Source organism: Dendropsophus ebraccatus, chromosome 7, assembly GCF_027789765.1.
Source record: "Dendropsophus ebraccatus isolate aDenEbr1 chromosome 7, aDenEbr1.pat, whole genome shotgun sequence".
NCBI classification, from domain to species: domain Eukaryota; kingdom Metazoa; phylum Chordata; class Amphibia; order Anura; family Hylidae; genus Dendropsophus; species Dendropsophus ebraccatus.
In genome coordinates this window covers 64,973,632-64,990,291 of record NC_091460.1, presented here as the reverse complement: position 1 = coordinate 64,990,291, position 16,660 = coordinate 64,973,632, and the positions used below count along the sequence as shown (strand labels likewise).

The window sequence follows — 16,660 nt, the reverse complement described above, 5'->3', positions numbered from 1 at the left end:
AATAATTCCGCAGAACAATTTCACCATCTCTACCATCACAAATTCTGCAGTTCTGAAAATAAAAGGAGATTCTGCATCCCACTAGATGAGTGTTGCCAGCGGTCAGTCTACACACAATATATGAAGACCTACTGTACACTGGATGTTCTCAGCGGCTATACTATGGTTTGTTTACATAGGCAATACATGAAAGCTTGGATCTTGCAGCCAAACATTCTTATTATCCCACATTGCATAACATCAGTTACTTCTGTGTTGTGAATCATGTAGAATCATTTCCCTTTCCTCATTAAGAAAAAGAAGGAAGCCTCTATCTGTATCTGGTAGTTCTAGCAGCTACAATACACTTACAATATTTCTTCTCATAAGGGTGAGCGAATTTTAATATCTGTTTATCTATCTATCTACTTACCTACCTAAGATATACAGATTGATGTACTTAACTGCTTTGTGCTCGTTCAGTTGGAAAACTGTTTTGGAAAAGTTGGGAAAGTGTTTTTTGATGTGTATTTTTTATTTCATTTCAAAGATTGTTAAATGGCAAAGTGGTCAAAATCTGAGAATGAAGAGGAAATTACATGTCTTGACCAGCTACAGAATAAAGAATGGGATAACCAGTCAATGAAATCCCTAATCCCTTGTGGTAAGTGTTTCTTATGTCACATTGTTGTATTTTGTAATAGCCTGGTTTTATTATTATTATTATTATTATTATTATTATTATTATTATTATTATTGTTGTTGTTATTATTTTTAATGTTGTTGTTGTGATTACTAATACTACGATAATCACATTTGACCACTTAAGATTATGTTGGCCCTATACAAGAAATGGGTTATAAATAGGGATGGTCCGAACCCTCCAAGGTTCGGGTTCGTATGAAAGCGAACGCTCGGCATCAGATTCCCGCTGTCTGCCCGCTCCGTGGAGCGGGTGGATACAGCGGGCAGACCGCCTGGAAAACTGGGATACAGCCTATGGCTATGGCTGTATCCAAGTTTTCCAGGCGGTCCTCCCGCTGGATCCGCCCGCTGCACGGAGCGGGCAGACAGCGGGAATCTTTACCGAGAGTTCAGGTTCGTACGAACCCAAACCGAACTCAGTTCGGACCATCCCTAGTTATAAATAAATAAGGTATAAAGTTGATTTGCTTTTTCAGTACCTTAAAGTGGTTCTTTAGGAGATGAGTTTATGTGCTTGTTGGCTAACTAACTATATTACTCTTAAAAGATTTAAAGGGGAAAGAGCATGCATCTTTCCTCATATAGACCTGGCATTTTACTGTATCATTTAAAAAGTAAATTATAGTGTTGAATAAATATAATATTGATATGTGTTTGATGTGCCATCTTTTGAAGGCAACCATCCCCAATTGCTGTGTTGGGGCATATGGGCATTATGAAGCTCCCACTATTGGTCCTATTATGCCAGGTAATCTAGCAGACCTGGCCCAACTACACAGTAAATGGGTGGCCATTTCTTCCAATAGTTCTCTCCAGTGGTCTACCAGTGATCATTGTTGGGTATTAGAGAAGATGTATCTCTTCATGAGTCAGCCCCTCTAACTTAGGGCACTCATAAAATTCAAAGAAGTATACCTGTTATTTAACCCCTTCACGTCAGTAACATGTATATATACGTTCCTGACTGACAGGGTTCTTGATGTGAGCGGGAGCACCGCAGCTGACTCTCATTAACCACTTAAACTTTAAGGTGCTCAGTGACAGATCAAGCATCTGTCACTAAGTGATCGGGACCCCCGCAGCCGTGGGTCCTGATCGCCTGTACCGATAGGCAGGGGTAAGCTCCTTACCTCCGCCCTGTCGGTTCAGCGATCCATGTATAAAGTTTGCTCTCAGGCAGGCTCTATGCATAGATCGCCAATAAAACTGATCTATGCTATGCTATGGCATAGTATAGACCAGTATATGCAATCTAACGATTGCATTTTTTACAGTAAATAAAAATGTAAAAAAAAGTGTAATAAAAGTGTTATAAATGTATAAAAAAAAAAAACCTTATAACCCCCCCAATTAAAAGTTTAAAAGACCCTCTTGCCCATTATAAAAATATAAATATAAATAAGTAAACATATTACATATCGTAGCGTGCAGAATTATCCGATCTATTAAAATATAACATTATTGTTCCCGTACGGTGAATGGCGTAAACGGAAAAAAACAAAAACGCACCAGGATTGCTGGTTTTATTAAATTATATATCACAAAAAAATTTATGAAAAGCAATCAAAATGTTTCTGTTACACCAATATGATATTAATAAAAACTAGAGATCATGGCACAAAAAATTACACTGCAACCAGCTCTGTAGGTGGAAAAATAAAAGCGCAATGGCTCTTAGAAGGGGGAGGAACATTGCATTAATTTGACCCAGACTTTTGTGCATCAAAGGGCTCTGTCTTGAAGGGGTTAAAAAGACTTTTACCATGAGAAATTTAACATGTCGGGTCTATGTGTTTAGACCCCTGTGATTACTAGAACCAATGGGGAGAAGGATGTGGCTTAGTGCTATTCTCTCTTTCTCCCCATCTTTCAGGAGTAGCCCCAGAGACTTACTATGGAAGTCCCTGTGCTGCCATAAGGAGAGAGGGGAAAAAACGCATCTAGATATTGCCACTGCCCTCTTTTTCTTATGATCCTTGGGGGTTTGTATAGCCAGCCCATAGCAGAACTTTATTCATGGCCATTTTATAAATGTTCCTTGAAATGCAGGTCTTTGCTTATAAGGATATGGTCATGGTCAGTCATTTGAGGTTGATCCTGCACAGATTTCCATGCTGATTCCACTTCAAAATCTGCACAACATCCACATGGAATCCAAGCCCCAATGATTTCAGTGGGAAGACCATTCTGCTAAGGATATCAATTCTTTACAAGGATTCTCTCTGGAATTATGCCTCTGCACTTTGAAATTCACCCCAGATTTACCTTGATGAGACTTTGTCAATAATTTTTATGAGGATTTAAAAATTATATTTAGTGGGAATTTTGATAAGAATTTTTTTGTTTATTCTCCGCACATATGATCTGTACTAGGACTCATGGAGACAACTCTTTTATTGAGTGGTTTTGTTACAATGTTTTATATTAGTGAATAGAGACTTAAATGCCATCCTTATTTTTTAGGTAACAATATGAAGAGTATTGAAAAGAAACTGAACATCGCAATTGTAGCTATTGCAATACTATATATCATTGTCCTGGGTCATCTTGCTTTTACTATCAAACTACAAGGTAATATAAATATAATGGGGGAGATTTATTAAACATGGTGTAAAGTGAAACTGGCTCAGTTGCCCCTAGCAACCAATCAGATTCCACCTTTCATTTTCCAAAGAGTCTGTGAGGAATGAAAGATGGAATCTGATTGGTTGCTAGGGGCAACTAAGCCAATTCTACTTTACACCAATTTAATAAATCCCCCACATAAAGTCTAAAACATGTAATGTAATAGAACTGTTGTTTAAGCCCTTAACGAAGGCGGGCATACATGTACGCCCCCTATTGAAGGTGCATAAAAATTACATATATGTAAATATGTGATTGCTAGAAGGTATAGGCCATAGCCAATGGTTCCCCTACTAAGATTTTCTTGATATAATTTGATTTCTTGTAATTGAAGAGCTTCCTGCTAATTTTGTAAAGATTTAGGGAAAGAGGAAGTATGAAAACTTATGCAAAGGAACAGTAGAGCAGATTCCAGCATTTAATTTTCATTAGCCTTTATAAAATAAGAGGCAATCTGTGAGTTTGCATAAGTTTCTTTGAGCAAAGAACAAAATTTTGCTACTTTGTGCTAGCACAGTGATTATTCCCATCCCCAGAATAAAAATTCCCATTTTTATTCTGACTGCATGTAACGTATAAAAGTATAATCTGTACATTTCTTTTGTCTCCTGTTTTGTAGGTCGTTTTGCTGCTTTCGGAGATGGTGAACACTTTGTAGAGGAAAAATCCTATGCTGAAAAAAATAGGCAAAACCAAGAATCAGGCATCATACAAGATTACATTCAGATCATACAAGAGTTACAAAGAAACCTCTCAGATTGCAAAGTGCAAGCCTCACTCAACTCACAAGAGCTGAAAAACCTTAATGAGATCATAAATAAAACGATACTACAGTATGGGAAAACGCAAGATCGGGTACAATCTATCCATAATGTAGTTGAGCAGTTATCAACTGCACTGGATGACAGCAAAATGAAAATTGAATATGTAAATTCAACAATTTCTGAAAAGTTCTATTTAATAGAGGAGGTACAGTATGTTTATTACAACATCAAAGTGATATCAGAACCATAGCACATTGTAGACCCATTCAGGATCTATGCAAACCAATACCCTGACAGTTTAGACTAGCTGGCTGACAAATACTCTATTAACATTTGTTAAAAGTTGGTCTCATGCATCTAAATGGTCACTGTCATTTCAAAAAACTTAGTAGTATAAGTGAATAAGAAACTAAAGTTTTTAAATTGTGCATTTTTTAAAGGGATTTTAAAAGGGATTTTAGTGCCCTCACGGCTGCTATTGAGCCCCTGAGAGTTCCATTCATGGTATACCCATAGTTCTCATTCTTTCCATTTCAGGAGGCAGGAGACGAGCTGTGTTGATTGCCAGCAGTACTCACACAGGGACTTCCTTTACCTTACTTGTCTGGCCAATTAGAGGAACACTTGCTCCTCTCTGCCATGCTATGTGCTAGAAGAAGTGCACTAGACTAAGGGCACTACTAGATGTTATTGATGCACTGGGTTTGCAATGTGCTATGTGAGCAGAAAAGAAAGAATCATCAACAGCACAGCAAGAAAGTGGGGCAGCACTGTGTACCTACAGTAGTAGAAACAGAAAGATAGATGCCCAGCACTTTATGAATAGTAGAAGATATGAAGGAAGCCTTGATGTATCTTTCAGGTATAGCATGGACCCCTTGAGGGAAACAGACAAGCTCAAAGATTTCAGGCACACAATCTAGGTCTTCTTTCCTGTCCAGAGCCCTAGCTAACCCTGCGCCCACTTAATATGCTTTGTCTCAGCATCCCTGTTACTAAAAATGGACTGAGCCTAACAACAGGCTATGGACAGCAGTTTGATGGGAGACACCTAGTGACCAAGACTTAAGGGCTTTTTCTGGGGTAAGGAGTAATTTATTAAATAAAATTATTTAATCATTTAGGCTCCTTCAAATAGAGGGACATTTTCACATTGACAGTGACCATTTAAAGGTAGAAGTCTTTAGTTACAGGGGTTGTCTCATGATGGCAATCCCTGTTAAATATCTCTATAAGGCAATATAGGACTCATAGATCAGGGTCCCTGTTTAGGACCACCCTTTGTGAGCCAGAATGAACAGAGAAATGCTCTTTCCACTATATAATTCAACATTTTTATCAGAGGCAAGAGATAGATTGTGTTTGTGATTGAACCCCCTAGGTGTCATAATTACTATTGATCAAGGGGGTTAACTGACCTTATGCTGGGTTTACACGGAACGATTATCGCGGGAATTTGCACAATAACGATCGAATTCGAACGATAATCATACGTGTAAACGCAGCGAATGATTGAACGACGAGCGAGAAATCGTTCATTTTGATCTTTTAACTTGTTCTTAAATCGTCGTTCGTCAATCGCAAAAAATTCGCCGATCGTTCCGTGTAAACAGTCGTTCACTGATTTTACCTATGTGTGAGATAGGCTTAAGCGATCGCAAAACGAATTTTCTGTAAGATTTATCGTTCCATCTAAACGCTGATCGTTATAAAAGAAAAATCGTTAATTAGAAATCGTTAATCGTACGATTGAGCGAATTATCGCTCTGTGTAAACCCAGCATTAGGGTCCATTTCCACAGAAAGATTATCTGCCAAAGATTTGAAGCCAAAGCCAGAAATGGATTTGAAAAGAGGAAAAATCTCAGGCTTTCCTTTATGACCTGATCTCTGTTTATAGTCTGTTTCTGGTTTTGGCTTCACATCTTTGGCAGATAATCTGTCAGATAATCTTTCTGTGGAAATGGACCCTAAGGCTGGGTTCACACTACGTATATTTCAGTCAGTATTGTGGTCCTCATATTGCAACCAAAACCAGGAGTGGATTAAAAACACAGAAAGGATCTGTTCACACAATGCTGAAATTGAGTGGATGGCCGTCATATAACAGTAAATAACTGCCATTATTTCAATACAACAGCCGTTGTTTTAAAATAACAGCAAATATTTGCAATTAAATGGCGGCCATCCACTCAATTTCAATATTGTATGAACAGATCCTTTCTGTGTTTTTAATCCACTCTTGGTTTTGGTTGCAATACTGACTGAAATATACGTAGTGTGAACCCAGCCTTAGCGTTATCTCCAATCCTAACAGCTAATAATGGAAGTCAGCTGCTAAAAAAAAGACAAGAAAAAGAAAAATTCAAGTTGTCAACCCCTCCGATAATAGATTAATTTTTATAAATAATGCTGGGTTTACACAGAGCGATAATTCGCCCAATCGTACGATTAACAATTTCTAAGTAACGATTTTTCTTTTATAACGATCATCGTTTAGATGGAACGATCTATCGTACAGAAAATTTGTTTTCCGATCGCTAAGCCTATCTTGCACATAGGTAAAATCAGTGAACGACTGTTTACACGGAACGATCGGCGAATTTTTTGCGAACGGCGAAAAGATCAAAATGAACGATTTCTCGCTCGTCGTTCGATCGTTCGCTGCAATTACATATACGAATTCGATCGTTATCGTGCAAATTCGCACAATAATCGTTCCGTGTAAACCCAGCATAAGAATATAAAATAATTTGTTTAATTTGTTAATTTTTTTTATTATTTGTCTGTCTGTCTTTTTTTTTAGGAAATTGGACAACAGTACTCCTATTTTCAGAATACCTCAACAGAGTTTACTGTGGTAAAAGAAAAATATATAATCCTGGAACAAGAACTAAAGGAGGAAGTGAAAACTCTGAATCAAATCACAAATGACCTCCAGTTACGAGACTGGGAACAGTCAAGCACATTGAAAAATTTAACACTAATGCAAGGTAAGATTTCTAACAAACACATTTATATTGGTGAAAACTATTTAAAATTTATTTTTATTTTCATATAAGCTTGTATTTAATATAACATAAGTATAATAAACAATATTCGACATGAGCAGTTTCGTTACTAGAACATTATATTGTTCCAATAACCAGTAGACCTGTAAAACTTAATGTATAGCATAAAATAGGTCCCTGGAGAAAACATAGTAAAAATCCCTTTTGCATTACGCTTTCCAACTCAAGTCTATAGGGACCTATAGGAACCTATCATCTATTCATTTTAATACATTCGAATGTAGAGTATATTCTTGATAGATAGCAAAATCATGATGCGAGCAGTCCTTTAGAAGTATATGACATAATTTTCACTTAGTGAAATCCATCATGCATAGACTCCCACGTTAAATACCAGATGGTATACATTTTTTTGCTGCTTACGGCTCTACATAATAGTGCAATACAGCAGCATAATGATTACTGATGGTTGCCGAAGCCAGACCAAGTCCCTGGACTTCTGATCAGATCAGTATAGTTCTTCACCCCACCAGAACCCATTACATGCCGCAGTCATGATTTGACATAAACAAGTTACATTACCCAAAATGGAGGTAGTTACAGCAGGAGACCAGCTTTCATACTCACAGCTGATCCTCTGCAAAGCCAACGCTAGAGCGTGGCAAACACTCACTAAGGGTGGGTTTACACCTACCGGATCCGCAGCGGATTTTCATGCTGCGAGTTTGCAGCGAAATCAGCTCCGGATCCTGTACTGTGAAGCTCAATGGGTCCCATACACGCATGGGACCCGGCCCCTTTAACCGGCCGACGGTAGCGCAGGGGTTAAAGGGGCCGGGTCCATTGCATGTGTGTATGGGACCCATTGAGCTTCACAGTACAGGATCCGCAGCTGATTTCGCTGCAAACTCGCAGCATGAAAATCTTCTGCCGATCCGGTAGGTGTGAATGCACCCTTAGGCTATGTTCACACTGCGTATGAATCCGTCCGTAGTGCGAACCGCGAATATACGCACGTAGTTTTGAGGTTGATGCGTTTGCTTGAAAGTATACGATATACGCCCGCACAGTGCACACTACGTATGAGCTTATGGCCGGATCGTATACGGCGCCATGAAAAATGAACAAGACCATTCTTTGAGGACGGAAATGTTCCAACTCACGGCCGTGGATTTCCATGCGGTTCCTTACGAAGTACTTATTTCAGCCAAATTGAACTTGATTTTTCGATCCAAAAGGTTCTGTGTGGTTTACGGGGCTGGGTGAAGATTTCCAAGTAAATGACCTGTTTCAGATCGCTTCGAAACAAGCTAGGGAAGCATAACTGTACTACCGGCGTATGTTCGCGGTTCGTACGCATCCGGCCGCATGTCTATTTTTCCCACGCCCGTAGTTTCAGCCTCACATGTACGGCGGCGTACGATCTACGGACAGATTCATACGCAGTGTGAACATAGCCTAAAAGTTTAAACAGTGAATGAAATGACAGGACAAAGTGAACAGCAAGTATGAGTTGTCAGGTACTGCTGGTGTCAGTCTTTTGGCAGACCACAGTTTGCATGAATATAGCCATGCATAATAAAGGTAAGATATTTTTTAACATCAATATGAACAAAGAATAACATGAAATACATAGGGCTAGTACAGGTAGAGACAAGGATAGAAGCTATTGCAGAAATAAAAACTTTACATTTTTCCAGGTATTGATTCTAGGTTAGTTTGTAGGACTAGCTTCTCATTTCTTCATCAGGCTATGTTCACACAACGTTTTCTATGCTCCGTTTAAAATGACGTCCGTCATTTTGAGTCTAAAATAATGGACGTCATTTAGCTGTCTGGCCTTCCCTTAGTGCAATGACGGCTGTTTGTACATTATTCTAGTTTGGGTTACTAATTGGCCTTTAGCTGTGGCTTAATTGAAAAGTCCATTAAATTTAACAGTCAAAACTCAGAGAGAACGGTGACAAAAGAAAAACTGTGTGTGAACAACTAATGAAAAACGTCTGCTGTTTGCAAAAGACGTCCGAAAATAACGATCATGTTCATTATTTTGACGTCCGCAGCAAAAACATCAGTTATTCAATATATTGTGTGCATTGGATGCCCTTCTTTCCATTGACTTCAATGCATTGCCATTGCAGTCAGTTAAATCACGGCAATAACGGACGTTATTTAAAATTTTACAATCGGCCACCGTTTCTCTATTTTTGACGTTGTGTGAACATAACCAAAAAGTGCAGTATTAACCACATACCACTGGAACATGATTCCCCTCTAGACATTAAATTTTCAATCCTAAACAACTCTGAGAGGAATTTATCAAGAACAGATTATCTGTATACTGCTCCTAACTATAGTTTCGACCCTCTCAATGACACCAGATTTATTGAGAGGTGCACGCAGACACAGCAGGGTACACTACAATATATATCTGCTTGCAGGCACAAATTTGATTAAATTAGGCGCAGGGGGAGAGCATGCGCACCTCATGCCATGCCGTGCTCCCTGTCCATCCACTTGGCAGAAGACCTGGCAACATTTTGTAACTCCTTACCAGGTTTGATAAATTTCCCTATTATTTATATAATTTTATCCTGTACAATGTACTGCATTGATTTTATATGAAACATTTCATCTTGCTAAGAGTATGATGTAACTCTAAGTCATTCAGACATTTATAATATTCCACAATGTACTGTCTTGTATTTTCTGTGTTCTATAATATAGGTCCTCCAGGTTCAAAAGGAGAAAAAGGAGACATGGGCATTCCAGGATTTCCTGGAAGGCCCGGAGTACCCGGTTTAACAGGTACATTAATAAGCACTATTTTTTATTTAGTTGAGAAATGGAATGGAATTAAAAAAAGCCACAATAAAACCAGATTAATGTCACAATCAGGGGAATTGCTAGGGTGCTAAAACATCTGGGGCATGGGCCCTCTGAGTGTCATCATAAGTGGTTAGCAAAGGAGCCCAGTGCAGAAGCTAGTAAGCCCAATGACCGCTCTATTAGCCCAGCTCTATTGCCACTTACTCATGATAACTGAGGCTAAGAAGACAGAGGCAGCTACCCAGCCTGGGCTCCTGTCAGGGTCACTGTTAGTAGTGGTATACCCCAGTGGTGCATACCACTGCAAGAGTAGCCCAGGCAGCTCCTCCACAGCCCTCCCTGTACACACAGCCTCTGGGGGTCTGCCCTAGCTCCTATCCTCTTGGCCAGTGTTTCCCAATCTTTTCAACCTCTGGGAACTCCTACCAGATAACGGTCTACAAACGGCAAAAAGGTCATTCAGTGACTCACAGGTGACGTCTTCTTTGATCTAAGATGTTCTTTTTCCCTTTTCCTCGCTCTCTGGCCTGGACCACCATGATGATTTCTTCCAGCTGCAATTAATCTCTTCAGAACCTGCCGGGCAAACATTTTAGGCTCCACACTTTTCCTTCAACTTCCTTCCCCTTTCCCCTCCTATAGGATCCCATATAGTAGCAATGCCACTGTTTGGTGTCATGTGCAGTAAAGTGAGTAGGTATGTGGGTTGCCCCTTGTATGTAGCATCCCCTGCTGTGTCCCCATATAGTAATAATGCCTCCTGCTGTGCCCCCATACAGTAATAATGCCTCCTGATGTGCCCCATATAGTATTAATGCCTCCTGCTATGCCTACATATAGTATTAATGCCTCCTGTTGTGCCCCCATACAGTAATAATGTCTCCTGATGTGCCCTCTATTTAGTAATAATGTCTCCTGATGTGCCCTCTATATAGTAATAATGTCTCCTGCTGTGCCCTCAATATAGTAATGATGTCTCCTGCTGTGCCCTTCACATAGTAATAATCTCTCCTGCTGTGCCCTCCATATAGTAATAATCTCTCCTGGTGTGCCCCCATATTGTAATAATGCCCCTATATAGTAACAATGCCCCTTGATGTGTCCCTTCCACAATACAACAATTAGATCAGTGCACCTGGGATCATCGGGTGTTTAGTAGGAGGCTCTTGTCTCCAATTCAGTCAATATAGCAAGCCCCACACTTAGCCCCTCCCCCATCCCATCCAATGAGCGCAGTCAGAGGACAAAAAAAGGTTATATTCAATTACTTTAGGGTGACGCCCTAGGGTGTCACTACCTCCACCTCATGTTCTGTACCACTTACCCCTACAATTAATGGACTTCAACTCCCATCACAAACGGCCAGCAGGACATGATGAGGTTGTAGTGCCACAACCTGGAGAGACAGAAAACTGCAAAACTACAACTCCCATCATGAGCTGCCAGTAGGACATGATGGAGGTTGTAGTGCTGCAACCTAAAGAGACACTAACTGCAAAACTACAACTCCCATCATAAACTGCCAGTAGGACATAATGGAGATTGTAGTTCTAGTGATAACCTGTCCAGATTCCTGCTCTTCTCTGAGGCTCACACCTACACACATACTGTACATGCACACACATACAGACATAATATACACACATACTGTACATGCATACACATATACATACATCATATGCACACATACTGTACATGCATATGCCATATACATATCAGCCACCAGCGCCACCTGTAGAGCTGAGGCCCCTCCCCCAAGACATGTGATAACGCCGTACAGTTACGGCGACAGGATGTCCTGACCCCGGGCAGCAAGTGGGCCTTTCCAGGAGCAGGGACTGACTGGGTAAGTGCCTCAACCAAGGCCCAGTCAGACAACAGCTTGAACCAGCATACACTTACTCTGACTGCAAGGGACAGTCAGAGTCAGTGTGAGTGCACTCACTTATTGCCAGCCTTTAGTAGATGCAGGGGCACAAAACATTTGGGGCAGCAGACATTTTATCCGTGGCTGGGGCCCCGGATAAAACTGCCTAGCGATGCCACTGGTCACAATGCATATGAAAAGAGGAATGAACCTCTATGACAATCACAGGGCCCATTTATGTTGACACGTGAGAAGTAATTTTAATCTCAGCGTGAATAGTATGCATAGGCGTAGAGGATGGGGGCAGGGTGCTGAGCTGTAGATGTACAGTATATTTCAAAAATTTGTTAAAAAGTATACCACATGACACAATCTATAATTTGTAATCTGTAAAACAGTGCTTCCAAACTGTGGGTTGCCCCCCTAGTTGCTGGTAAGGCACAGCTGGGGAGACAGCATTCACAAAAGAGACTATAAGCTGCACAGTCCTGTCCCTGGCTGCAACAATCTCTGGTTTAGGAACATTATTGACTCATTTTATACTTATTTTGGTGTTATACAGAGTTTAGGAGCCAAATGAAGGGTGGACTGAGCATTATTTTTTATTTTTGCATTGACTTTAACCACAGACCCAATATTCACTTGTTCGTGATGGTGAGGCCCATGCATTAATTAGCTCTGCTGTGTGAGGCTCAAGTAGAAAACATTTGAGAAGCACTGCTGTAAATGACCCATGACTAACATGCAAAAGTAGCGTTTATGACATGCACGACCCTAGATAGTTTCAATCAATAAAGTAAATGGGTGCTTAATGCCAGCACATAACAAGAGAAGGAAGAAATATGCTATATAGGCAAAATGGCACACCAAATTGTCATTAGAATAAAAGTACTTTATTATATCAGGAACAAGAAAACACACTTTATCAGAAGGTCCCAAAATTAAAGCCATTTAAAATCCAGCACTTGGGAATAACAGGTATGGTGTAACCCAGGATAGCACCCCTATGCTGGTGTAGCAGCCTCGCCCCATAGTAGTAAGTACAAGGCTAACAATATACATCCATTAAAGTGCATGTGGAGTAACAATCAATGAAGTAAAAAGCTAAATCAAGGACATATACATAAGTGCAATAGACACAAATACTAAAGAAAAAAATTTTAGTCTGGTGAAAAAGGATAGCATAGACTAAGGATACAGAACAACTGGGACAGAAGGATGTATTACTTACACTGTTCTGTGCAGCTTATTCAGAGACTTTTTTTTCTAAATAACAAGAAATAACTATTCCTTTCCACTGTATGCTTGTGGTCAGTAGTCCTGGATATCCATGAGCAACAGCACACTCTGCCCACCAGCCACTGATTGGTAGTTGTCTATACTGTGCACATATATTGTGTATAGACAGACAACTGTCAGTCAGCAGAGGGAGTGGTGTGGTACAAAGCCCATTCTCCTGCATATCAGGAAAACAGCTGAACATAAGGATGTAAGTAATACATTGTTCTCTTCTGTATTTCTGTCACTAGTTTATGCTGCCCCCATTTAAGGCAGTATTAACCTAGTTACAGATTCCCTTTAAGGATACCATGTCACCATGAGACTAACAGACATAATACAAGCTGAATTATATCCATTGTTTGACTAACTGAATAGAGGATACAAAATGCAAACAACCTTCCAACCCTACCCCCACCAAAAACAAACACACAAACAAACAAAATGACCAATAGGATTGCTTCTTTAAGGACTGTATCAATTTTTGGTTTGGGGTTTTTGTTTTTCATTTACTTGCCTTCTAAAAACAATTGTTCTATTTTTCCATCTGCAAAGCCAAAACAGGACTTGGTTTGTGTGGAATCAATAAATTATATTTTCCAGCCCAAAGTCTACATTTTAATGTGTTTAGTACTTGCTCACCCATCTTTTAGGATCCATTCCACATCAACTTTAGGGTTTACAGCTAGTGTTGAGTGAACCTGTTAAAATGTTAAGGTTCGGCAAAGTTGTCCAAACTTGAACGGTCGATGTTTGATTCCCTGCGGCAGAAGATGGATCCTGCCCTAAAGTTGCCAGAAAAACATGGATTCAGCAACTTCTGAATGGTGGAGAATCAAACACAGTGTTTGTGAGTGAGTGAGTGTGTGTGAGTGTGTGTGTGTGGGGGGGGGGGGGGGGGGGGGATGTGTAGTTATCAAACATGGTGTAAAGTAAAACTGGCTCAGTTGCCCCTAGCAACCAATCAGATTCCACTTTCCATTCTTCACAGAGAGGTGGAATTTAATTGGTTACTAGGGCATGTTAAAGGACTAAAATAAGGACTAAATAAGGTTCAGGAGAAAATTGTTTTAAGAAAAAACACTGAAAACAAGAGGACAAAATCTGAGGTTATTTGGGGAAAGATCAGAAACAATGTGAGAAAAATTTACTTAAATGAAAAAGTAGTAGACACTTGGAACAAACTTCCAGCAGATGTGGTTGGTAAATCTACAATAAGAGATAAACATATATCTACCCTAAGATAATAAGAATGGAAATACTAAAAGGGCAGACTAGATGGACCCAGTAGTCTTTTTCTGCCGACAAACTTCTATGTTTCAATGATGTGTCCATAGAGCCAGGGAGGTCAGCTTCAGGATTTGGTAGGTGAGTGTCAGTTCGTTTTTTTTATACCCCCAGCCATACATACTGTGTATTTATCCTTTTAAGGCATCTATACATAATGCAGCAACATTGTCCAGTTTATTGACTGGACAACATTATGTAGACAATTTTCTGGTAGTGATATAATTGCAATATTTGGGCAAAGTTTGTTACATCATATGTTTTGATGTCATAAGAAGGTACTATACAGGAAACTACCTAACCAATGACTAGCCTTGGGTAGGTCTCCTTTAAAGCACTAAAAATATGCAAGAATTAGGGTGCAATCTAACATTACAGTCGTCACAAGCAGTAGAAGCCACACTCACATGCAATGGCCAATGGCTACACAAATTACCAGCAGAATTGTGGGGCCACTAGTGGCCAAATGTGTGCATGTTGTTATATGTATATGGAAACCGCTATATCGGAATGTGCTATACGTATGAAACATTTTTGTATGCTAAATTATATATGAGGCATATGACCAAGATTCTCTGCTTTACATGATCAGTATATTTTGCAAAGAATTGAATAGTCAATCCAATTAAGCGAACATTCATCAACACAGGAAACTGCAATGTTACCAGTATCTATCTACATTACACATAAAGTAAGTGCATTTCACCACATTTTACAAATGTCAGCCTGTAGAAAGAAGCGAGAGTAGCCAGCACAGAGCAGGTCATGTTATCAGCCTTCAACATGGATTTCATTGTGTTTCTAAGAGATAGTATTACATTTTCACCTCATATTGGCAAAAACACTTAGTGAACTTATCTCTGTCTCCAGTGAGTCTCCATGCCACAGGCTATTCCATCATTCTCATCTCAGGTCCGGATTATGATATTTTCTTGCTGGATAAATAACATTAGCGCTCAACAGGCTTACCCTCTATTCACACACTATAAATTGTTTAAGTGATGGTGTGTGGTGAGCCATATGAATCATAAGGAATAAAATGACAGCTTGTCACACTAAATCGCTTTAGTATTTGAGACACAGAAATGAAACACAGAAGACAGCTTGCACTCCTGCCTCTATGTGTCCCTGTTATGGAGGCAATAATCCTACACATTCTTTGAGCCCATTCACACAAACATATTGTTGTGCTATGCAACCTCCAAGTTGGACAATGACACAATACGGCAATAGAATTTTACGGGTCCCATTTTGGTACATGTCATGCTACATGCAGAATTATTGAGTATCGGGGTCATCCTTCATGCAATCCTGTTTTATACCAAGTAAGGAATCCCCATTGTATGTTTTGTATAATTAGAAGACTAGGTAACAGATGAGGATGTAGGTGAAAAAAAAGTGTACTGTATGCAGTACCACGTATGACATTTGCCAGGGTGTCTCTCAGTGAATTAATATAGTAGCCTAGAGATTCCACGGTGTGATATAGAGTAGCATGCTGACAATCATGTTGGCATCAGCTCCCTCTGCATGAACCAGGAAATGCTTCCATGGCAAATGCTAAACAGATGCTTAAAGGGGTTGTCCGGCGATAAAAAATTATGGTGGGACATGGGGAAGGGGGCCATTCACAGACATAACATACATTACAAAGTTGTATAACTTTGTAATGTGTGTTATTCTGTGAATAATTTTTTATCGCCGGACAACCCCTTTAAGGCCATATCATGGCCTGACAACTCTCTGTAAGCGAGCAGCAATCTGCTAGATCGACGCTCGCTTACCAAGGCCATATGTGGCTCGATTATAATGCAGCTGGACATTGTTAGCGCTTGTTTTTTATTGCACAAATAATAAAGATTATACTTACCTATTCTTCCCCGTTGTCCAGCAGCCTTTACCTGTGTTGTCTGCTTACAGCTGACGCATGTGGCTCCATCTTTTTTCAGTGACAAGCCCCTCTGCGAATCATTGGGCGAGACTGCACAGCACAGCCAGTGATTGGCTGAGGGGCTTGTCACTGAAGAGGTAAATGACAATGATCAGCCATTGATTGTTTCATTGATTGTCTCGTGACCTATCCATTAAAGGGAACAGACTCTGTCCCTTGCAGTCTTGGCATTTTCAGAATAATGATCATAACTCCCTGCTCCTGGTGCCAGGTAAGTAGGAATAGGGGTGAAGCTGCAACAGCATATAGTCACATTGCCTCCCTTCTCCATTCAGCCTCCCAGGCTTGATTAAACACCCCGAGTGTTGGAAACTTTATGCAAAGCCCAGCGCTCAATAAGGCCTGGAATAATGGCTGGAAAGAGT

The 16,660-nt window shown here is 40.0% G+C and overlaps 1 protein-coding gene across 1 annotated transcript in view; it reads left to right on the top strand.

Annotated features, from left to right (window-relative positions):
• The first annotated feature begins 262 nt into the window (after nt 1-262).
• Nucleotides 263-16,660, top strand: part of MSR1 (macrophage scavenger receptor 1) — a 29,848-nt gene continuing 13,450 nt past the window's right edge. The window contains exons 1-6 of the mRNA XM_069976550.1: nt 263-370; nt 530-643; nt 3,148-3,255; nt 3,929-4,278; nt 6,879-7,065; nt 9,811-9,891. Coding sequence (XP_069832651.1) covers nt 538-643; nt 3,148-3,255; nt 3,929-4,278; nt 6,879-7,065; nt 9,811-9,891 — 832 coding nt within the window. The 5' untranslated portion in view covers nt 263-370; nt 530-537. The remainder of the gene's footprint in view (nt 371-529; nt 644-3,147; nt 3,256-3,928; nt 4,279-6,878; nt 7,066-9,810; nt 9,892-16,660) is intronic.